The sequence below is a fragment of the Mauremys reevesii genome, linkage group 26 (assembly GCF_016161935.1).
Source record: "Mauremys reevesii isolate NIE-2019 linkage group 26, ASM1616193v1, whole genome shotgun sequence".
NCBI classification, from domain to species: Eukaryota; Metazoa; Chordata; order Testudines; family Geoemydidae; genus Mauremys; species Mauremys reevesii.
The window spans coordinates 10,801,421-10,824,899 of NC_052648.1; the positions used below are offsets into that span (position 1 = coordinate 10,801,421).

The following is a 23,479-nucleotide window of genomic DNA, read 5'->3' on the forward strand; positions in this document are numbered from 1 at the left end:
TTTACAAAAAGGGAAATCTTATCAAGGTTGCTGTGCGGGAAAAGGATGTCTTTAAAGATACCATGTACACAGAATTCACACTCTTGTGTCTCATGTTTTCTGTCATACAGAGAAGCCCCATAGGTCTTGAGACTTTTGGACCTCTGATGCACTGGCTGGGTTGAGGGGTCTGTTGTACTGAGCATGCTTCAGCCTCAGAGGCTCTAGAACTTTCCAGCTTGTTCCTTTATGACAGCAGTTGGGAAGTGGTTCCAGTCCTGTCACAGCTCCAGCTTTGCTGGTTCACCAAATTCTTCTGTGGAAAGAAAACCTTGATGCAATATATGCACTTACTTTAGTGGTCTTCACTGTATTTGAGATGCAGGGGGTATTAGATTGCAACCACCCAGGAAAAAATGGATGAACTTGTGTCTAAATTTTTAAGTACATTTTTCAGAACTTAGCTTCTCTGATTCATATGGCAGGCACCATAACTTTCATATTTGCATGTTTCCTAATGGACCAAATACTGTAATTCTTAAATGTCTCTTTAGCTAGAGGTGTCTGTCAACAGATGAAGTTGTCTTGCGTTTACAAGAGAAAATTGTAAAGAACAGATTCTCTAGCATCTAAATTGTTTTGAGACAGCACTCCAAATTGATATTCTTCAGGGTAGGGAATGTAACTTTTTGTGTTTTAGTTAAAGTGTGAACTTATTGCAGTGTGTAAATGGTTTTTGTGTACCCACTATTACCACTTTGTGCTTGCATTTAAATGTTACCTGTTTTTTAGGTTTATAATATAAAATCTTCAGAAAGTGAATAAGGAAAAGTTATTTACTTGTTCCCTTAATATAAGAACTAGGGGCCACCAAATGAAATTAATGTGCAGCAGGTTTAAAACAAATAAAAGGACGTTCTTCACACAGTGCACAGTCAACCTGTGGAACTCCTTGCCTGAGGAGTTTGTGAAGGCTAGGACTATAACAGGGTTTAAAAGAGAACTAGATAAATTCATGGAGGTTAAGACCAATAATGGCAATTGGCCGGGATGGGTAAGGAATGGTGTCTCTAGCCTCTGTTCGTCAGAGGATGGAGATGGATGGCAGGAGAGCGATCACTTGATCATTACCTGTTAGGTTCACTCCTTCTGGGGCACCTGGCATTGGCCACTGTCGGCAGACAGGATACTGGGCTGGGTGGACCTTTGGTCTGACCCAGTATGGCCATTCTTATGTTTATTGGACTTTGTGTGACCAGAAAATGAGACTGGAGTACACTTTTTTTTTTTTTAAATAGAGTACTTGAAAAGGTTGTTCCTCCCAGGTTGCAGTGCTCTCTGCTGCTAAATATTTTTGTGGGAAGGTTGAGTACAAAACTGTGGGGAGATGAATATGTTTCAGACAGCTTGGAGGAGGATCTGGGTCTGGTGGTGTAAGGAACTTGCACATTTTCTTTTTAACTTTAATCAAAAATAAATTTTAATGTCCCGTTTCTAATGGGGAGATAGAAGGATGGAAAACAGTAAAGTTAAATAAAAACAGTGAGATGGTCTTGTGGCACCTTAGAGACTAACAAATTTATTTGGACATAAGCTTTCGTGGGATATGCCCAAATAAATTTTAGTCTCTAAGGTGCCACAAGGACTCCTGATACAGACTAACATGGCTACCCCTCTGAGTCTTGTTAAGACTCCTTTTGGTTTTCTGGGTGTGATGTCCAGTATTTTAGCACAGAGCAATTAGGACTTTCAAGGTATGGCTACACTGCAATTAGACACCTGTGGCTGGCCTGTTCCAACTTGGGCTCAGGCTAAGGGTCTGTTCAATTGTGGAGCCCAAACATTGACACTGCAAGGTCAACAGGCACTTAACCCCAGCCCTGTGAGCCCAGTTAGCTGGCATTGGCCGGCGGCGGGTTTTTAACTGCAGTTTAGACATCCTCTTAGGTTCTGTTCCCAGCTTTTGTGATTCAGTGGTGCACCTTGAGTTACTTATCCTCTTTTGTACCTTCATGTCTCAATCTGTAAAATGGGTCTACCGCACAGGGGGTTATGAAACTGTAAAGTGCTTTGAGGTCCTCCAATGAAAGGTGGTACGTAAGTGCAAACAATTACATTAGCACGTGTATTGTCTGTTACAAAATGCATAAACTCTGGCTTTACAGGAGCCGTTATTTTTTCATTGCATGCTGGGCTGAGGGGGAGGAACTTCCAAATAGTAGTTTGCAACATTTGTCCGGTGTTACTGGTAATATAGTAGTGATAAGATCTAGGATAGAAGTGGATTGCTTCTGAGCACTTGACGTTAGTACTGTCAACAAGAACTGATTTCCCCTTGGGATGGGTAGGGGGAGCAGAATCAAAAATGGGATTTTTCCCCAAAAATAGCAAAATGTAGCTTAATGTAGGATTTTTATTTTTATTTTTAAATGTTAGGTTTGTGTTGGCTGTGGGCAGTGCGGTCTTCGATGCAATGTTTAATGGTGGAATGGCCACAACTTCTACAGAGATTGAACTGCCTGATGTGGAGCCTGCTGCCTTCCTAGCTTTGCTAAAGTAAGCCTCTTTTATTGTACAGTGTGATTAACTTATAACTGGGCACAGTTTATTGTGAACAAGAATATTTCAAATACAAATAATCCATTGTACCTGTTGGTAAAACGGAGATAGTCAAGTAGCTTATATCAATTTTTTTATCTCAATTGATATCTGGCACAACATGGTCTTTAAATACTAATTTTTGTAAATCCTCTATTCCATATCTGATAAACCTTTTTGAAACAGCCATTGTTTATGTAAGACCTACACAAATGTCTTGCACTTCTGCTGTTTTTGCTGCACAGGTTAACTAAGGACACGTCTAAATAGTGTTTATACCTCTTTAACTGTATTGCTTTAGAAGCTGATCTAGCTGAAACAGTGTGGCCCCCTGTCATGGACACAATTACACTAGGATTGTAGGAATAACTGCAACTTTCTCGCTCAGGGGTGTGAAAAAACACCCCTGGGAGCGCTGCAAGTTTCAGCGCTGTAAAGTGCCAGTGTAGACAGTGCACCAGCACTGGGAGCCACTCCCCTCATGGGGGTGGTTTGTTTATTTATTTTTTTTAACAGTGCTGGGAGAGCTCTCTTCCAGCGCTGGTGCCGTGACTACACAGCCTCGTTAAAGTGCTACCGCAGCCGCACTTTAACATTGCTAGTGAAGTCATATCCTCAGTGTTGAAAGATTTAACTGTATCTGTCAAAATTAACACCTTTATCTGAAATCATTAAATTGGTACTAACCTGTGTTTAGATCAGGCCTAATAAATCCTGTTCCCAAAGCTGGCTTGATATGGATGCTAGTGCTCTTCAAAAGAGGAGGGAAGCATATAGCATTCTTAGCATTGTATGAGTTACAATTGAAGCTCAGTTGAAAACTAAATTGTTTGGAGAAAGGATTTAATGGCTGGGTCTCAGCTGGTTGAATTCTGTTGAAGTCAGTGAAAATATAACTGATGCCAACTGAGGATCTGGCTCCTAGCCTCTAGTATTGGATAATGGAAGTAAGACAAGAGAACCCCAAACCTATAACAAGACTTGGCAGAATTTGATTTTTATTTTTCTGTAAATTCAGCCATTAATGTGTTTTAACTTTTTTCTGATTTGTATCGATTTTAATACATTTTCATAGCAGAGCTACAGGGGGCTCACTGTGCCGCTGCAGGGCCAGTGCCACTTTGCGCTTGCAAGGTGGGCTGTGGTCCTGGTAAGGCAGACCGAGACTCCCAGCCAGGACTGCGAGGAGGAGGAGGAAGAATCCGCTGCTATGAGGGAGGACTCCCTACTGCTGGATAGCTCTTGTCCTCTTCACCCCCCTCCTCATGGGGTGCAGATGGCTCCCTGCATTTCTGGGGGTGGGGGAGGCTGTTTTTAATGACTACTATGATATTTTTTTCATCCATTTCTGTGTCAGGTGAAATTGACATTTACGGATGGCTAACGATTTAAATCAAATTCTGCCAACCCTACCTATAACCTCATGTTCAAGTGTCATTTTTAAAGCTGCCAGAAAACTTGGAAGCTCCTGTGGCTTTCAGGTGCATGCTCTCCGCTCTCACTAAAGGCAGTGGGAGTGCTTTGTGCTTGTTAAAGGGCCACATTTTGCCTGCAAAATTGACGTCTTAGAACTTGTGTGAGTACTGGTATCTAAGCAAAATGCTGTCAGATGTCCTAATGAATAATTTTTCATAAGTTGGGTAAACATTAATATGGAACATCAAGTTTACACATGCAATGAACAATAATTGTCTTGTTTCGGTAATCTGTGTTCTTTAGCTGACTTAATTGCTCCCATCCTCTCACTTTGACACACGTTTCCACCTCTCAGGTTGTTAGGAACACTGCCTATATATAGCTTTGGAACATATATTTTTTTTGCTTCCCTTTTCAGAAAAAGTGCTTCTTGCCTTAGATAAGACATCAGAGAGCAAGCAGAGCCTTAAAGACTAAAAATGTTTCCCTAGAATGAAGGGTTAGAAATCCTCAGGACCCCCTTTCAATTGACGCATATGATTTAAGATGAAAGCACCTGGAAAGCCCCCCCCCCCCAAAAAAAAAACACCCCAAAAAGCCAATGCTTCCTGCCTATGGAACTAAGACCCTTTCATTGGTTCAACTTCAGTCCATATCCAGCCAAACAAAGCTGGTTTTTTAATTTTAATATCTGATTTTTAAAAATAAAGCCAAACTAAAATAGCCATTGAGTTTAAGAGAAGCTAAAATTTGAGGTTATTCACTGATATCTTCTGAAAGCCTGAGATTTTAGTGTGGTTGCTGAAAGGCCAATAAAGTGGTCTTTCAAGGGAAGATGATTTGAAATGGTCATTCACCCTATTCCTTATCAGTCAAATAACAGAAAAGAAAACACTATTTTTTAGCTATAGAAAAGAAAAATAAGGCTTGGATAACCTAACGACTCGTAACACTTATAGTCATACTATAAGGTACGGATGAATAAAGTTCATGCTTCACTTGTGTGGTGCAACTGTGTTGTAGATAACTTTAGACATTTGACAGGGTTCTTGCCTCAATGGGCTGTCAGTTTAGAAGTACCAGGGAAAGATGGGAGGGATGTTCCCACAATGAGCAGGCTGAGTAGTGAAGCTTAAGTGGTTTGTTTAACAATTTTCTTGGAATTTAGCCCTTGTCTTCATGCTAATTTTGAAGTGGAAGCAAGCGGTCTCCTGGATGTGGTTCAGGGCATGAGCAGATACCATGAGGTCAGGAAGAATTTCTCACCAATGTTCAGGATTGCACTTTCTGCTATCCTTAAAGTTCAGTTACAGGCCACTGCCAGGAGCTGGACTCCAGACTTGGCGGCAGGGGCGGCTCTAGGCACCAGCAAAACAAGCTGGTGCCTAGGGCGGCAAAATCTAGGGGGCGGCAAAAGGCTGGGGCCCCAGCTCATCCTGCCGCTGCCAGCCTGTCCCCTGCCCGGGGGGGGGGCAGCAGGCTGGGCCGGCGGACCTGCCGCAGTCATGCCTGCGGGAGGTCCACCGGAGCCCCGGGACGACTGGACCTGCCGCAGGCAGAACTGCGGAGGGGGAGCTCGTCCCGCGGCTCGGCTGGACCTCCCGCAGGCATGACTGCGGCAGCTCAAGCGGAGCCGCCGGACCCGCGAACCGTCCGCAGCCGCGGGAGGTCCAGCTGAGCCACGCGGGACCAGCGGTCCCTCTGCAGTCATGCCCGCGGGAGGTCCGCTGCTCCCGCGGCTCCGGGGCGCCTCCTGCGCATGACTGCTTGGGGCGGCCAAAAAAGTAGAGCCGCCCCTGCTTGGCGGACCAGTGATTTAATGTGTGGTTGTGTCTGCATGGTAGTCCTACTCTCTTGCTAATGTTTTCATTAACTCGCAATGGGTTGTTGTTTGTTTAGGTTTGTGTAGCCTCAGTCTGCTTTTCCATTCGGATATTGGCTATTTTAAAATTTTCTTGGCTCTTAGCAGTGTAGATACTAGAAGTCAGACTAACTCATAAACTTTTCTCAAAGCCTATTATGTATCCTGGTGTTATTTCCTTGGCTTCATGCATTATTTATGGGCTTGGTACTAAAACAAAACAATTAACATAGCCACAGAACTGAAAAGCACAGTATTGTAGTACAAATAATTGCTTAATTAATTTTTTGAAACTAGCTTGCAATAAAAGGATGCTAGCCTCGAAAAAATGAGATTGATATGAGAAAGAGACAAAATACATAAACCAGTGGCTTGATGGTGTTAATAACAAATACTTATTTATAGAGCACCTTATAGTAAATTCTCAATGTGCTTTACAAACCGCCTCAATCTACTTTAAATTACTGTCCAGGATCTGACTTTACACAATAGTTTAGTTTATATTCTTAGCAGAGCTTAGCAAATAAAAGATCAGCTTAGTGACCTGTTCTGAGTTTGAGTGAGGGTTTAGCTGCAGACATCTGCTCTCTGGCCGCCTTCAAGATGAGAAGGCGGAAGGCGTCCCAAGTTCTGCTAGAGGTGGGAGCTGGGAATAGAAATTAGACCTTTTATGGCTGCCATCAAGGATCTTTAGTAGCTTTTTTTAATAATTGGCCCTTTTAACCAGGCAGACTGAACTCTGGTGGCTGTCTCTTGTGGCTAGCGCTGTGTGCAGGGAGAAGTGTCTTCAGAAGTATTGGCATGAGGATTATATTGGCAATCCAGTGGCAGCACAGCACACTGATATCATGGTTTGGGTTCTCTGCCTCTCAGGACAGCTGGGCTGCGAGCATAGGAAATGCCTTATCTTAGTCTAGCCACCTGCTGTGGTGATGGGTGGTGTTTTTTGGAGCCATATTACCCCCCCTCTGAGCAGGAGGAGACCGGATTGTAAGTTCTCCAAGGCGTGGTCCATATCTGTGCGTTTGTACAGGGCCCGTTGAGGGGCTCTGATACTGAATGGGGCCTCCAGCTGCAACTGCAATATAAATAATGTCCGTGGCACAGGGCTGCTAGGGTAAGTTTGGAAGACCTGGCAAGAGCACACTGGAGAGGAGTACTCAAGCATTATGTGCTCAGTGCATATTTGTCACTAAATACATTCATGCTGTTGGAATAAATGTAAATAAATTCTACATTAAACCACTGAAGTTTTAAAGAAAATCAGACTGTTTTATTTACCACTCTTCTGTCTTAGGCCCAGTCCTGTGCTAACGTTTGCAGGTGGTCTCAATGAATTCAGCACGACACAACCCTCAAGTGTCTTCAGGATTGGAACCTCTCTTCTGTGCTGTAAATTCCACTAGACTGGAGCCCTACCTCCCTTGAGTAACTTGCTTGGATCAAGAGTGTCCCTGTATGTCTAGGCAGTGTGTTTGTGTATGAGATGAGGGAGGGTCAGCTCACACCTGAACCTTCATGAAGGCTGTTGGTTTTCCACCTTGTGAAAGAAACTTACTTTCTCACGTCACTAACTCACTTCCCAGTAGAATGGGTTGCTTCCTTTGGCTAGGTTAACCTTCCAAGAGAGTCTAAAGCACAGTGTTCCCAGCCTTTGTTGCTATGACCATATCTGAGATTTGACCCAGGGGCTTCATTTAGTACTAAGCCATCACTTGATTTTTTTCATTGTAATTAACTATTTTGCTTTCTATTACCACTCGGTTAATTGAGTGATCTGACAATTGATATAATTTGCTAGCTCAGCCATAGCGAAGTGGAACATGAGGTTTCCTACTGAAGAACCATCACAGTAAGGGTGTGTGAGAGAGAGTGTAATGCGAAAAATAGGCGAAGGAAATATCACATTGCATTAAGTGTAAATCGTTGTTTGAATGTTTCTATACCACAGGTTTGACCAATAAAATCCTTCTTATCCTCTGAATTCGACTTGAACCCATGTACATAGCACCAACTTAACAATTAGTGACTAGTCACTCCATGGTTGAAGCTCTGTTCTCATTTAGTCTTTTAATTGAACAGTTTGAAACACTTCAGCTAACTCGGCATGGACAGGCCAATCCCACGCCAGGCTAGAGCAGTTTCTGACCATGCATCAGGCATATGTTTTTTAAACCATTTAGCATGAGACGTGTTATAGTTTAAAATCTCTCTCAAATGCTCCATGTATACACTACCTTTAATGGGATAGTCACAGTTATTCCAAACTGGAATGGTGGTTTATCATGGTGGCAGAATGGGGAAGGGTAATAGCTGCTATTAAAAATAAGAAATTGCACCAGCATGATGAGAAAACACACAATGACCTTTGTGAATTAGTTTTCTGTCCTGTCTCTTACTGCTGTCTTCCAACTAGTTAAAGCAGGCTTACAGAGCAGTACTTGTTTGCATACTTCCAGATTTCTTTATTCGGACGAGGTTCAGATTGGCCCAGAGACTGTTATGACAACACTTTACACAGCTAAAAAATACGCTGTCCCTGCACTTGAAGCCCACTGCGTGGAGTTCCTAAAGAAAAACCTCCGAGCAGACAACGCATTCATGCTCTTAACCCAGGTACGTTCTGAGGCTATTTGCATTTCAAGTCCTTTTAAACAGCTTTATATTATCTTGGATGATAAGGATGTTTTGGATACACACAAAAGAGGTGGCATGACTTGAAATGGAACGGCTTACTGTGCTCTGGTGTATTGTTTTAGTCCAGAATTCTCGCATGACTAGCAGGAGTTCTCTTGTTAATGAAGAATGTCGTCCTTTAAATAGTAAAGCATGAATTGTAAGTGCTTATACCAATTGCTGTCACTATTCCAGAAATAACTTTTTTGGTATGCCAAGTGCCTTGTTAATGCCGTGATGGTGAGACAATAGTAAATTGCTCTGTAACGAGAGAACTTTACTGGGCTTCATCCACCTGGAACAAGTATTGTGGTCTAAAGAAGTGAAACTATAAAGTATTCACTTGTTCAAATTTAGGGCAACTCCAGGAATTAAATATTCACTGTATGGAGCCCACTGGCAGCCATCTAGAAGGCCCCTTCTTTGAAGGACTTCTTTATAATACCAGAATCCCCCCACTTCTGAAGAATGCAGAAAGCGCTCAGCCTTTTTCTCCTTAGGGAAGGAAATGAGAGGTAAGATGGAACAGTTGTTTGTTGTTGCAAGTAACTGGATGGTGGTCTTTTTCCTCAACAAGTGCCAGCTCGGGTCTCCACTGCAGGTGATGTGCACAGATGTGGAACCTGTGGATAGTGGTGTTGGTTGAGGCTGTGACCTTGTCAGTGGCCTTCTGAGGCTGAGCTGGGGCCTCAGCTGTCATTCTTTTCCTTCTGACTGCTGTAGACAGCAAATCAGCCTTTAGTGGGTCCTTCATTACATCTGCTGATTTATTTTGGGAAAATTAAGTCTTTCTGCATAGGAAGCTTTTTGTTATAACTGAAAAAGTTAATATTTATAAAATTCTATGCCAGTTTTTAGCCCATCAGGAATTTTGCTCTTGTTTAGGATCTGAGCCTTTCCTGGGCCACTAAAGGCCTTTCTAGTCATGGCTGAGGACAAATCCATGAGTTTTAAACCATAGTCCTCCTGTGATGCTACCCTGCACGTTCTGGATAAACACACTTTGTTCTGCTTCAGGGCAGGGCATGTGTGACTGCTGTTCTGTGCAGGTCTCTTACTGGTCACATATACAGTGGGACAGCCACCTTAGACAATGGAGATGGCGTCGCTCTTCTAGAGGAATCAACATTAGTTTCCCTCTGCTGAGTTGGGAGCAGTTATCAAAGGGGATACGTGCCTTAGGACAGCCTGGCACTGAGGGACTTGACCAGATTGTCCTGTTCAGGAGGCTTTGATGCCAAGAATTGTTAACTTGCCCTGTGATCCTGTTTCCTGAATCTAGCACTTAGTTGGAAGATGGACTTCCAGCTATTGCACTTAGGTCCACCTTAACAATGAGTCATGATGCTGGCCCACCGAGTCCTTGCGGGGCTCTGCTTCCCAGCATTGCTCTTCAGAGCAACAGAAAAAGAAAGTCGTCTTCACTCTGGTCATTTGGTTACTGCATCAGTGTCTGGCCCTTCATTGCTTCCAGAATCTCTGGTGTTTGCTGTCTCTGGTGCCTCAACATCTGGAGCATCAGTGTGAGTTGCTCTGCCAGGACTGCTTCAAGTTTTGTTTGCCTCTTGGGCCAGATGCTCTGGTTCTGGGATCTCTGGCACTTAATGCTTTGGCTTTTGGTGTCTTGGTAATGGGCACTTAGGTGTACATCATTGTCCTAGTGCTTGATTGCTGAGTAATTGCTGCTGCACTCCTTGCTCTGTTCTAAGTGCTGGTCATGAATAAGGGCTGTCTTTCTGCATGCCCTCATAGGTTGGCTCTGTTTTCTTCTTCGAATCAGAGCTTCCTCCTATTACATTTTCCCCATACTACACTCAGGTCAGGTTGGTACTGGGACGTATGGGCTCCTAGATTCTACCTCACTGTCTGGGATATTGCCTGATATCCATTCTGAGATGCTTTGCCCCGATCACCTCAACTCAGGTTATGTTGTACCTGCCTCTTGGCTCCTGTCTGATTCATGGATTCCTCTAGGGGATGAAATAATCGTAGAAGTCCTAGGGGATTAGCACCCTAGCCCTTTTGGCCGTTTGGGCTAAGCCGCCTGAGGTCTCCAAGACCAGAAGTCATTGTCCTGAGCTAGAAAGAGACTTTTTTTGTTAGAGCTGTTTTCAAAGACTCCCAGCTTTGTCAGCAGCTGGCCCCTCATCTCCCATTTTTTCACTGAATGAGAGAAGGAAGAGATTACAAACAGTCCATCTGAAGAAGACCTCTCATGGTAGTCTTCATGTAATGATTTTGTGTCGTCAACATCTGACTCCCCACTGGATAACTTCAGAGATTGCCAGGGCAGGATAAAACTTTGTCCCACAGTAATTTCTTCATTTGGAGCTATAGATGTCCCTCTGCAGTACAGGAGGAAGGGATTCTGCTTGTATTAAAGTCTCAGACCCAAGATATTGGGTATCAAAGTGTCCACTGTCTCAGCAATACACGAGTTACTGAAGTTTCAGATGGACACATTGGCTTTCCATATTCCTTTTTCCATGTCCACGAGATTGGTTCCTGGCTCTTGACTTAAAGCACCCTTCCTATCTTGTGATCCACCTAGGTGATCAGAAACATCTTCCATTGTGTGTGGGAGACAGTAATCACTAGTCTCTGTACTTTCCATTCACCCTGCATTGCCCCCCAGGCTCTTAAAATGTCTGGCAGTACTGGCAGCCTTTCTGAGAAAAACAGGCATATTTATGTGGAGCTGCATCTCAATGACTGGCTGATAAGAGATTCCTGGCTCCAAGGCTAGGTCCAGTCCTTTAGCCTGGGAATCAACCTCAAAAGTCCATTTTTACCCCAGCACAAATAGTTTTGAAATGAGAGTTCCAGACTTTAGATTTGCAAAGGTACGTCTCCCACAAGACTGGTTGCAAATAATTCTCTGGTCCTAGAGCCCCACTCATCCTCAGGCAACTATGATTTGCATCTGTGACACTCCTGGTCAGATTCTGTTGGAGATCATTGCGAGGCTGGATGAGATGACCTAGATCGACAGGGGCTTGAAAACGCTGTCAGTGTAGCTGAACCATCTGTTGATGGCCAGCTGTCTTCATTGTTTGTGCTTCATAGTTGACTGTGATGTGCTGGTGCCAGATGTGCTTGCAAATGTCACTGAGCCATGAAGAAAAGCAGAGCATGCTGCCAAACACCGAAACTCCTGTAAGTCTGATATGAATCGACCTAGAGTGTTTCAAAGCCTAAGATGGCCAGGACTTACCTGCATCATTGAAAGTGCAGGCACGCAGGCCTTCCAGTGTGCTTAGCTGGGTTGCTTCACCACTGAACTTGCTGAGTCACTATTAAAGCAGGGAATTCTGCCATATTTCAGTTCTCTGATGTGCTTGAGGTCTCAGCATTTGAAGCTGGTGTTACTAAGTTCTGGCTCAAAGCCTTGCACAAGTCCGAGGCAGGAGGCACCTAGAGAACCAGCAGCTCCTTGAATGCAATCCTGTCTAAGCTCCTAAGTCAAAACACCTTTTTAGCCATTATTTGTATTACGGTAGTGCATGGAGCCCCCGGCATGTTGTGGCACAATTGTGCTAGGTGCTGTACGTATTTAGTAAGATCCGTGCTCTGAAGAGCTTAGTCTAAATAGAAAAGACAAAGCATGGAGCATAGGAAGTATTCTTCAAGGTGATCTCTGCTTATTCACACGTGATCTGAATGACTCCAAGGACCTTGATGATAGTTATGCTAGGCATAGAGGAGGGTGGTACCAGATGGATTCAGGATGTTGGTGCTACCCATGCTGGGCACAGAACTGCTCTGGTGCTGGGTCTTTGGCATTCAATCTGGAGACCTTGGTGCCACTTACGCTGGGCATAGAGCCACTCTGAGTGTCTCCAAACTCTAAGGAGGACTCTTGTGTGACCAGACTTAGTCCACTTACACCATTGTGAATTTCCTTACTGTAAGTAAATCAGTCTGTTTACACCTCTGCAAACCCTCATGTAGACAAAGTGCACTGGCACAAAGCAGAACTTGCACGAGTGCAGGTTGCTTCAGTATGTTACTGGTTTCACTTGCATCAGTGTGAGTTTCACTTTGCGTCAATGTGCAGTGTCTATATTATGGCATTTTCACTTGATGTAATGACATTGGTGAAGTTGTACAGTGCAAATTTCATTAATGTAGATTGGCCCAATTTACTCAGGCACTACCTTCCCCCTCTTCTGAGGTAGCACTCTCAATTACACTTGCTCTCAGACAAAGGAAGCCCTTCTATAAAGGGCTTTCTTAACATTATTTAAAAAACATGAATCAAACTAAATGTAACTTGGTAGGGTTTACCTCACTATCATCTGACACACTGAATCTGACTTGTCCCCATCTCTGCTGCCTACAAAGTTATAGTTAACATGGTGCTAGTTAACAGGACTCTTCAAAGCCTCTTTCTAACTTGAGGTAACTTTTAAGTGAAAATGTATTCAGTTAAATTGGAGCCAAGTTTTCTTCAAGTATATGTATCGTTACTCTTCCTTAACTAGCTGTGAAAGGCTAAGCTATGTTGCCTGTGTCGTGAATTCATATGGCTTGCAAACTAGTGGTAAATCCAATCATTGGAGAAAGATGCTTTAAAATATCCTTGATCATTATATTGGCTGAAAATAAGGAACCGAAAACAACTTTTTCTTTGCATTAATGATGGATGCTTCGTTGTTAGGCAAGACTCTTTGATGAACCTCAGCTGGCCAGCCTGTGCCTAGAGAACATAGACAAGAACACATCAGATGCCATCAATGCTGAGGGGTTCACAGACATTGATTTAGGTAAGCTTTTTTTCCTTTCTGCAGACCGTGTAATCTAAAAGTCAAGCTTGTAACAAAAGTTTCTTGTGGTTTTGGCCCTAGCTGTCTAAGGCCATCTTCTCAAGGGCTGGAACTGACAGTCCCTGGGCTTAATCATATAGGGGCAGGGGATTCTCAGCAGAACTCTTAGAACTAGATACTGGCATTCACATCCCTTAGTGCCGTGACACTTTGATCTCTGGGGCCTGTCCTCTCTGTTGCTGTTGGCTGGTGGAGGGTGGGTTTAACATACCCTCTGTGGGAGGAGTTGGCAGTGTTTTGACATGAAACAAGATTCAGGTGTTAAATATTTTTATGTCCAGAGACACTGTAGTCTGCACGTTTCATAAATGGAACTTAAAAGTCAAAATATTCACTTTCTATTGCCAGTGGGGTTAACAGTGAAATTAAGGCATGGATAATACAAACTTTTTGGCTCTTATCCTGTTTATGTTCAAGTTTGACTTGTAGGTAGCCAGAAATTCCTTTTACTGCACACCAGTAAATGTATCCACTCTGTAGGCACTGCTTGCTGTTGCATTGGCATGCCTACTTGTGGAATTACTCATCAGGTTGTGGGCATACAGCGCTCAGGAGCAGCCCTGCAGTTCTGAATTCCGACTCCTTTCCTCACCTTGGGATTTTGCATTGGGAACTTTGGCCACTTAAAAATAAGGACATATGGGTCAGTGCCTAAAGTTGTTGCTGTCCTGCCTTACAGACACCCTGGTTGCGGTGCTGGAGCGGGATACCTTGGGGATTCGGGAGGTTCGTTTGTTTAATGCAGTGGTTCGCTGGTCGGAGGCAGAATGTCAGCGGCAGCAACTTCAGGTGATTCCAGAGAACAAGCGGAAAGTACTGGGCAAAGCGCTTTCTCTTATTCGCTTCCCATTGATGACTATTGAGGAGTTTGCAGCAGGTAACTGAATAAAGGCGCTTCTGGGAGACCTGGTCTCCACTTCCGAATCTTAGAGGATCAAGTATATGCACAAAAAAAGGATTTTCATAGAATATCCTAAACTGCTCCAAATACTTGTTAGATATTTGTTGTTGGACATCAAAAGCTACAGGTACATCACACAGCTTATCAGTAATTCAGTTTTAAATATCCCATGAAGAGCCTAAGAACAGTAGCTTTCTAAAAGTTAAGTCCTGTTGTCTCTGCATATTATCTGTGTTTTACTACTGACTATATGAAAAAGGAAATGACATGATATCTGAATAGGAATATACTTTTTCTGTTCCCTCAAAAGAGTAGACTGCAAAAAGTGCTAACATTTAGTATTGAACTGTGGTGGTAATGGTGGTGTATCCTATTCCGAAAGGTGACCTACAAAGGGAGGAGGAGTTGTAAGCCGTTCAGACTTTCATCATAAAGAAACACAAGAATCGCTTTTCTGCTTCCTCTTAACCATAGAAGGATCAGGAATATCTAGTGTTGGCATCCCTGTTTTGCCAATGGACTCTCCAGAGTAGATGCCCGGAATGGAAGCTTTCTCAGCCCTCTGTTGAAGGGAGAGAGGTGTTAGTTATTTCACAAATAACACTTTCCCTAAGCCTCCATCAGGAGTGCAAGTTAAAGATGTTCCCTTGGTTTAAACAATCTGACTAAAAACGTCTTCCTTTCTCACTTGTCTCTTGTGATTTATCTCAGAGGTTCTCCAGTCCTCCAGGGAGTAAAGTCAACTTGACATTTCTAGTGGTTTAAAAAAAAAAAAAAAAAAGGCAGAAGACTGCCATTTAGAAACATCTAGAGATCACCTTTCTACATTATAAAGAAGCAGAAGGGGGCACGAACACAAATTTCATTTTGATAGGTCAGTTCTAAGGAGGGGGTGGCTTCCATTACTTGATAATGAATTTTGACCTCTGCAAAATAACTGAAAAATCAAGGTGATGATAATGACAGCCACAATAACTAAAAAAGTGTGTAATGTATATTTAAAAAGACGGGTATACTAAAAATCAGCAGTAACTGCCATGCTGTCCGTCTCCAAACTGACTTGGACGTTGTCTGACATGCTAACCCTTCTGTTGGTCAGAGATTCAGTCCATTCTCACTGAGTGGCTCAATCCTGTTGGTCTGCTGTACATGTTCAATGGCTTTCCTCCACCTTGAAGTTGATATCCATGGTCACAATGTGCAGTTTTTTCCTCATGTTTGAACCGCTGCTTAGTTGGGTACAGGATTGTTGCATCAGTTCCAGATCTGATGTAGCATCTGGTTGACTAAAGAAAGCATGTTTGACAGGGTCAAAATTCTCATCAGTAAAAGCCAACAATTTCTGCCTGTTTGGTCTTTTCCCTCTGGAAGATGCTGGATTTTTCTTCCCCTTCAGACTTTATGGATGACAAGTTCAGTTATGTAGGAAGCTTGCATGGGTTTTCGGTGTTCCAGGGTGAGATGTTTCACTCTAGGGAAAGCCAGGACCTCTGTTCTGCGGTCTGTTATGACTGCTTGTTTGAGTTGTGGACTCTCCAATAGCAGGGAAATCACTGTTACTATCTTGCTTTGAGATTGCATATAGCAAATGTTCTTCCAGTGTTCATTCCAATCTTTAAAATATCCTAACAATTTATACTGTCCAGCCCCTCCTTCAATAAGGATGAATAACTTGGATTTGCTGCATTTTTGTCCTCTAAACTAACATTGTCCGAGCAAGACCTCTTGTGTCTGTCAACCACAGTGGAGGTGGGAAAATGGAACTGGTAGCCTAGATGAGAGGATTTTGGAAGCTGTTGGTTTCAACAAAACCATCTTATAATTTAGTATAGAAAGTGGAGATCAACATAAATACACCTTGGCTGGCTAGCAGGTCTGCCACACCCCTATCCCCTTAGAACAAGTAATTTTGAAACATTCCAGAACCAGGAATTGTGGCAACACTGGGTATGTTTAGACATGATCTGCTTGCAGTAATTTTTTGCTGATCAAGGTGTCTGTAAAGCCATTTAAATGTTAACAATACATATTTCTTTAAATTCTATTTCATCTTTGTCTCTTGCAGTCATGTGCCATCTTACACCTGACTTTCAAGACTATTTAAAGGGGCACAGTTAATGTAAAAGTCACTGAATGTAACCAATCATAGTTACAAAGAACACTTAGGATGACTAACTGGAAAAGAGGTGGAGATTTTTTGTTTGTGCATTTGACAGCAACTTTGTGTGTGATCCACTTCATTGTTGTGTGTTAGCTCTTTCTCACTCGCTCACAGAAGTTTCTTTGAAACACAGGACCAGCAAAGCTACTTCTGCAAGGAATTAGTCAGGACATACTATTTAAAGGGTGCTTTGGCACAACAGGAACCATTCAATTAAACTTCTTTTTGAAATTGGTTGAGTTCAGTGTCCTTTTAGAAGGAATGCCTAAGATGACTGTACAGAAAGATGAGAGGAATTTTTTGGTTTTTAGTTTTCTGTATACGGTTACTGTTTAACTATAGTCCGTTTTCTTTGTCTGTATGAAAGATGCATACTGCAACAGGAATAGAAATGTGGGGTGTGGTGGGTTTTTTTGTTTTTTTTTTAAAGAGGGAACAAAATCCCCCAGAATTGGCAGGGAGTACACAGGTGTATGTGGTATTAACTGAAACCATGTCCATCTCAACAGTTACAATGGGCTACCTTTCACAGTGACAACATCTTTTTAATGTCTACATCTCTTCCTGCTGTACGTATCCCATTACATCATCCCATTCAGGGTCTCCACAGCAGAGGTAATAAACTAAATGAGTGTAGATTTTGTAACCGTCACATGAAATATAAACACAGATATCTCAAAGGGGTAGGGTTGGGAAATTAGCTGCATGCCCTTGATATTCTTGAATGTTTCTGGTAGAACCCAGGCAAGTGGAATAAGTAACAGCATGTTGGCTGTATGGAAGTGTGCATTTATAATACATGCCAGACCAGCTGCTGATATGTAGTCTCACAACATGTCGATGTGCAGGTAGAAAGCAGCCAAGTGTACTGTGTTCTCAGTGAAGCTGGCTTACTTTTCCCTCAGGAAAGTATGTGTGGCATTCCTTGTGTACATTATGTAGGAATCACCTACTCGTATTCTCAGCATAAATTTGCCTTCCATTGTAAAACTTGCAGCAATTTTTGCGCTTTTTTTTTTATTAAGTGTTGACAGCATTGCTCTCTGTCTGCTCCTTTGCAGGGCCTGCCCAGTCAGGAATTCTGACTGACCGGGAAGTGGTTAGCCTGTTTCTCCACTTCACTGTCAATCCAAAACCCCGAGTGGAGTTCATTGACAGACCACGCTGCTGCCTGAGAGGGAAGGAGTGCAGCATCAACCGTTTCCAGCAGGTGGAGAGCCGCTGGGGGTACAGTGGGACTAGCGACAGGATCAGGTCAGCTCTAGTGCTAATTCCGCTGCTCATCTGTTACTGTTCTATTGAGCTTTGAGCGGGCGTAAGCCTGGCCTACACTAAAATGTTCTACCAGTTGTGGCAAATTGCCAGCACTATTATGATGGGTCTCGCACTTTCTCTTCTTTGGGGGGGGGGGGGGGGTTCAGGGCACCATTTCTTGCCCCTGAATTGGAATATTAATTGCCCTACTAGTGTCTTTGAGGAGGGGAGTGGAGAGGGAGGGACCTGGGCCCACCCTCTACTCCAGGTCCCAGCCTAGGGGCCCTGAGGATAGTGGTGAACCACTTGAACTGGTGGTTCCTTCCCCTGGGCTACTTCCCTCTCCTGCCCTTCAGCTTGTGGGGGGGCTTCCTGCCCTCCCTCTGCACAAGCCAGGTGCCCCTTACCTAGGGTCTAGGACTTCTTAGCCCACCGCAGCACTCCTCCAAACTTTCCTCTGCTTTCTCTTCAAACTGTTCTCTGCTCCAACTCCTTCAAACTGTCTCTGCTCCAACACCAATTCTTTCTGCTCCAACTCCCACACTGTCTGATTGAAGCAGGGGTTTTTATCATGTGACTGACTGCTGGTGCTCTAATTGGCTTCAGGTGCTCTAGTTAATCTATAGCAAACCTTCTTCCCCTTACAGGGAATAAGGCTCCCTTGTAACACTCTCCTGCTTCCTTCTGTCCATGCTGTATCACACAGTATAACTGTTGGATAGGGAGTGGCTTTCTTTACTGGTATAAGCCCCTAGCATGCATGCAGTTATGCTAGATAAGGTGCCCTATGCTGGTATAACATAATTTGCTTCCAAAACTGGAATAAGCAATATCTGTATAAGCTCATTTATAATTTGTATAATAACTATGCCCACGTTGGGTGGTGGTGGAGAGTTTGCTGCTTTAATTACACCTGTGTAGCTTAAAATGGCTCTACTTTCTAGTGTAGACACACCTTAAATGCACCCAGTCATTCTTTTTGATAGACAAGGGTCTGATACTTACTCTAATTGTTTCCTGCAGCCTTATGGCCAAATCATGGCTTGTCTTTGGGTGATTCGACAACATGTTGATTCACCAGTGCTCTGTTAAATCTGTGCCAGTTACCTGCTGCACTAAGATAAGCGCCAGCTTTTCTACTAACATCAAGCTAGTTTCAGTAGATCTAACTTGCTGTACATTCATAGATGCCAGGGTCAGAAGGGGCCACTGTGATCACCTAGTCCAACCTCCTGCATAGCACAGGTCAGAGAACTGCCCCAGAATGAGAGCCTCTCTCTTAGAACCACATCCAGTCTGATGGAGAATCTATCACAACCCTTGATAAATTGTTCCAGTGGTTAATTTCTTACCGTTATAAATGTATACCTTATTTCCAGTCTGAATTGGTCTAGCTTGACCTTCCAGCCATTGGATTGTTAGACCTTTCTCTGCTAGGCTGAAGAGCCCAGTATTAAATATTTGTTCACCCTGCAGATACTGATGGACTATAAGCAAGTCATTCCTTCACCTTCTCTTTGTTGAGCTAAATAGACTCAAGACGCTCTATCACTGTAAGGCAGGTTTTCTAATCCTTTAATCATTCTATAGATTCATGCAAGGTCATTTTAATGGGTCCAGCGAAGTGAAGGCTGTCTCAATTAAAGGCTCCCCTTACTGATTGCAAGCATTGTTGCCTAGTGGTTAGGGCAAGGCACTGCGAGTCTAGCAGAGCTGGGCTATTCCCATATTTGCTGCTGACTTGCAGGGACTATAGGACTAAGTTTAATTTGTGTGGTTTAGTTTTCTCATCAGGGTAAAACCTTGTGCTGGAGAGGCTATTACAGCAGGAAACTTTTAGAGCAAAGATCTAACATTGAGAAACCTCTTGACACTGATCTGTCTTTGAGTTAAAGTTGTCTCTTATTTGAACTGCTGTGCAGTTTTGATATGAAATATTTTACACTGCTTGCAGATCAACTTTGAATGTGCCCTGGAGGTGCTTTACAAACACATGTTAATGTTGCAGCTGTTGTCTGAGGGGGTGAGGAGGTGGTGTTGAAAATGGGGTATCCAATTTTGGTATCCAGGGAGGAGTGAAAAGCAATCTAGTGTTTTGGCAATGGGAAAGTAGTTGAGGCTTTCTGGACTGGGGAAGGAGGATGTATTTCCTTTTCCTCCCTGTCTTGTGGGCATAGGGTGGGGGGTGAAGATAACTTTTGAATAAGGTTGGGTGTGGGAGTTGTCAGTCTTTGTTCTCTACCCAGGCAATCTTGACAGCAGCTAGCTGCTCACTGCAAATACACAGAGCAATTATGCACAAGTACATTAACTTAATGATTCTGCTTCAGTGATCAGGTGCAAAATATTTAATGTTGACATTTAAAGTATTCTTATTTGGCTTCAGTGTTAATCTCATTGAGGTGAGTAGGAGCAGCTCCTCCCTCTTGGCTTTATTTTCAACCTCTCCAGATTCCGGAAGACCACTGCATCAGCTTCGGTTCACATCTTGGAGGCTGTCTTTGCAGTCCTATGGGCTAGAAAGTTCATTGTTTTTAATGAAAGCTCACATGTGACAATGTACATAGCCACCTAATCCTGTTCTGTGTGGTGTCAATCTGAGTGTTAATGATGCAGCATGAATTGCTTATGGTGGTTTTAGGGATGCAGAATGCAAAATTCTATTCTCCTTTAGTGCAAATCATTAACTATCAAGGATCTAAGACCTTATTGAAAGGCACACTTAAAATCCAGTACATAATTCACCAAGTCTTAGACCTGAAAACAAACTTTGAGCTAAGGTCACTATGCATCCTCCTTACTTGAGCAGACCAGCTTGCCTTTTTTGTGCTGACTCTTCCCTGTTAACTTCTCTTTACATCTTACAGGTTCTCAGTAAACAAAAGGATATTTGTAGTTGGGTTTGGACTGTATGGATCAATACATGGGCCGACAGACTACCAAGTAAATATACAGGTATTAAGCTTTCTCTTTTTACTGTGCTAAACATGCCCGTTATTTGCTGCCATATAAACCTTGCAGGCAGTGCTCAGTGAAATATACACCAAACTTCTCAACTATACAGTTAACTCCTTTTTATAAAAAGGCGCCTTCATGTTTTATAGAAATACGGTTAGCTCAGGAGGGTGACTAAAGGGACACACTGGGACAAGGAGGAATAGCCACTTTCATAATCCTGTTTCTATTCTGCTATAAATTGCATCCATTGCTGTGCTTTCTCAGTGCTGCCATGTTGGGAGTTTAGTGCTCGTAAAAATGTATAACCTGATCGCATTGAGACAATTCAGGTGAACGTTAGGGTTAGGGAAACACATGTTTACACAGGCTAGTCCTTCAGGAGTGGAATGATGCGCAATCACTTGATGTGCATGTGCCCTTGCGTGCAGTTGTCAGGAAGTTTTTTCCCTCAAGTAATACCTGTCGTGGCAACTTGTACGCTACTGCGTGGTGTATAGAGGGCCCCCCCGTCCCTGAGCCCTCTCAGTTCCTCCTTACCACTCGGGATTGTCCTTGGAATTCCTTGGCTGGCCTTAGCAAGTGCTCTGTGTGTTCATTGTAAATTCATTGTAGACAGTTTCCTAGATTCATAGTGACAGGTTAGTCTGTATCAGCAAAAAGAACGAGGCGCACTTGTGGCACCTTAGAGACTAACAAATTTATTTGAGCATAAGCTTTTGTGGGCTAAAACCCACTTGATCGGATGCATGTAGTGGAAAATACAGTAGGAAGGGGTGTGTGTGTGTGTGTATATATATAGAGAGAGAGAGATACACACACACACACACACACACACACACACACACACACACACACACACACACACACACACACACACACAGAACATGAAACAATGGATGTTGCCATACTAACTATAAAGAGAGTGATCAGTTAAGGTGGGCTATTCTCAGCAGGAGGGGAAAAAAAAACTTTTGTAGTGATAATCAGGATGGCCCATTTCCAACAGTTGACAAGAAGGTGTGAGTAACAGTAGGGGAAAAATTGGCATGGGGAAATAGATTTTACCTTGTGTAATGACCCATCCACTCCCAGTCTTTATTCAAGCCTAATTTAATGGTGTCAAGTTTTCAAATTAATTCCAATTCTTCAGTTTCTCGTTGGAGTCTGTTTCTGAAGCTTTTTTTGTTGGAGAATTGCGACTTTGAGGTCTGTAATCGAGTGATCAGGAAGGTTGAAGTGTTCTCCGACTGGTTCATAGTGGTACACTGTCTACACCATTAAGTGTGTACTATGTGTTTTCCTCAGTTCCCAGTTGGGTTTTTTCATGTTATTTGGGACTGAGGGATGCCTTGGTCCCTGGGCTTCAAGCTCGGTCTCTCTTGCGGTAGGCTGAGGCCAGTGAGTAACTGAAAGTGTTTCGGGGAAGCTCATATTCAGAATTGTTGCCAGATCTGCAAAGACTTTAAGCCTGGGATGAGGAAAGACAGAATCCAGGCTAAAGTTTTTGCTCGTGAAGGCGCTCCGTTGACTCGGCCCTGCTCTCTGGCGCTGTTGGGAGCAGCTCCCCCTTGATCAGCAGAGGGGTAATAGTCCTCCTCTGAATCGGCGATTGGCTCCTTTGTTTCCCAGTGGTGGAACCAGTTTCACTACTCTCCACCAAGGCACTGCTACCTGGTTTCGAAGCTCATATGAGGCATTCCTGCTCTGTGTCGTTGGAGAGAGGTAGGGAGTCTACTCGTCGGGCACTGCCTGTTTCTGAGCCCAGTACCGAGCAGCAAGAGGCAGTTGACAAGGACCCTGCTGGACAGCTAATGAAGGAGCTGTGCTGGCCTCTTCTTCACCTTCTCCTGCTGAGGCAGTCTGCTCAGGGGACATTTCACCTGCCCCTAATGACTGACAAGGTGAATCAAGAGCTGTGAAAGAGGGTGGCCTTAATCCTGGAGATCCTGGTGGAGGAGGTTAAAGAATCCTCACACCGCCTTGTTGACATTTTGGCACAGCAGGGCCTTCGTGAGTGGCCTTACCTATTAATAAGGCAATTATGGACCCTGCTGAGGCTCTCCAGCAGACGCCTTTGTCTCTCCCCCGCCTCAAAAAAGCGACAAACCTAAATATTATGTTCCATCCCAGGAGTCTGAATGTCTCTGTTCTCATCCCCTCCCATCCTCTCTGGTGATATCCACAGCCAGTGAAAGGAACAAGGGCAACCCCCAAATTGGAGGACACACACAAAAATCTAGATCTGTTGGGTAGAAAAGTTTATACTATTTGGAGACTGCAGCTCAGGATTGCCAACCAGCAAGTGCTTTTGGGCTGGTATGATTTGGGGGTCTCTAAATGTTAGAGACTTTAAGGTACAAAATGATGGGGTCTAAATTAGCTATTACTCCAAGATCTCTTTCTTGAGTGGCCATTGTGGATAGTTCTCTGAAAACATGAGCTCAGTTTGCAGTGGCAGTCAAAAAACTGAACCATGTTAGGAACCATTAGGAAAGGGATCTATAACAAGGCAGAAAATATCATCATGGTACGTCCATATCTTGAATACTGCATGCAGATCTGGTCGCCCCATCTCAAAAAAGATAATTTGGAATTGGAAAGGGCTCAGAGAAGAGCAACAAAAATGATTGGGGTATTGCTTCTGTGTGATGAGAGATTAATAAGATGGGGACTTTTGAGCTTGGAAAAGAGGTGACTAAAGGGGCAAATAGGATAGAGGTGTGGAGAAAGTAAATAAGGAAATGAGATACAAAGGAGTAAATAACAGGGGTCACCCAATGAAATTAATAGGCAGCAGGTTTAAACCAAACAAAAGGAAGTACTTCGTCACACAACACACAGTCAACCTG

At 43.4% G+C, this 23,479-nt stretch overlaps 1 protein-coding gene across 5 annotated transcripts in view; it reads left to right on the plus strand.

The window, feature by feature from the left end:
- BTBD2 (BTB domain containing 2) overlaps positions 1-23,479 on the plus strand; it is a 40,571-nt gene that overhangs the window by 8,258 nt on the left and 8,834 nt on the right. For 2 of the 5 annotated variants that reach the window (XM_039516011.1, XM_039516009.1), the window contains exons 2-7: positions 2,416-2,535; positions 8,314-8,470; positions 13,191-13,296; positions 14,036-14,233; positions 17,480-17,672; positions 20,540-20,627. In XM_039516011.1, coding sequence (XP_039371945.1) covers positions 2,453-2,535; positions 8,314-8,470; positions 13,191-13,296; positions 14,036-14,233; positions 17,480-17,672; positions 20,540-20,627 — 825 coding nt within the window. In that variant the 5' untranslated portion in view covers positions 2,416-2,452. Of the gene's footprint in view, positions 1-297; positions 317-629; positions 652-2,415; positions 2,536-8,313; positions 8,471-13,190; positions 13,297-14,035; positions 14,234-17,479; positions 17,673-20,539; positions 20,628-23,479 lie in introns of those variants that run through there. The other 3 variants (XM_039516008.1, XM_039516010.1, XM_039516012.1) reach the window with 3 other exon arrangements.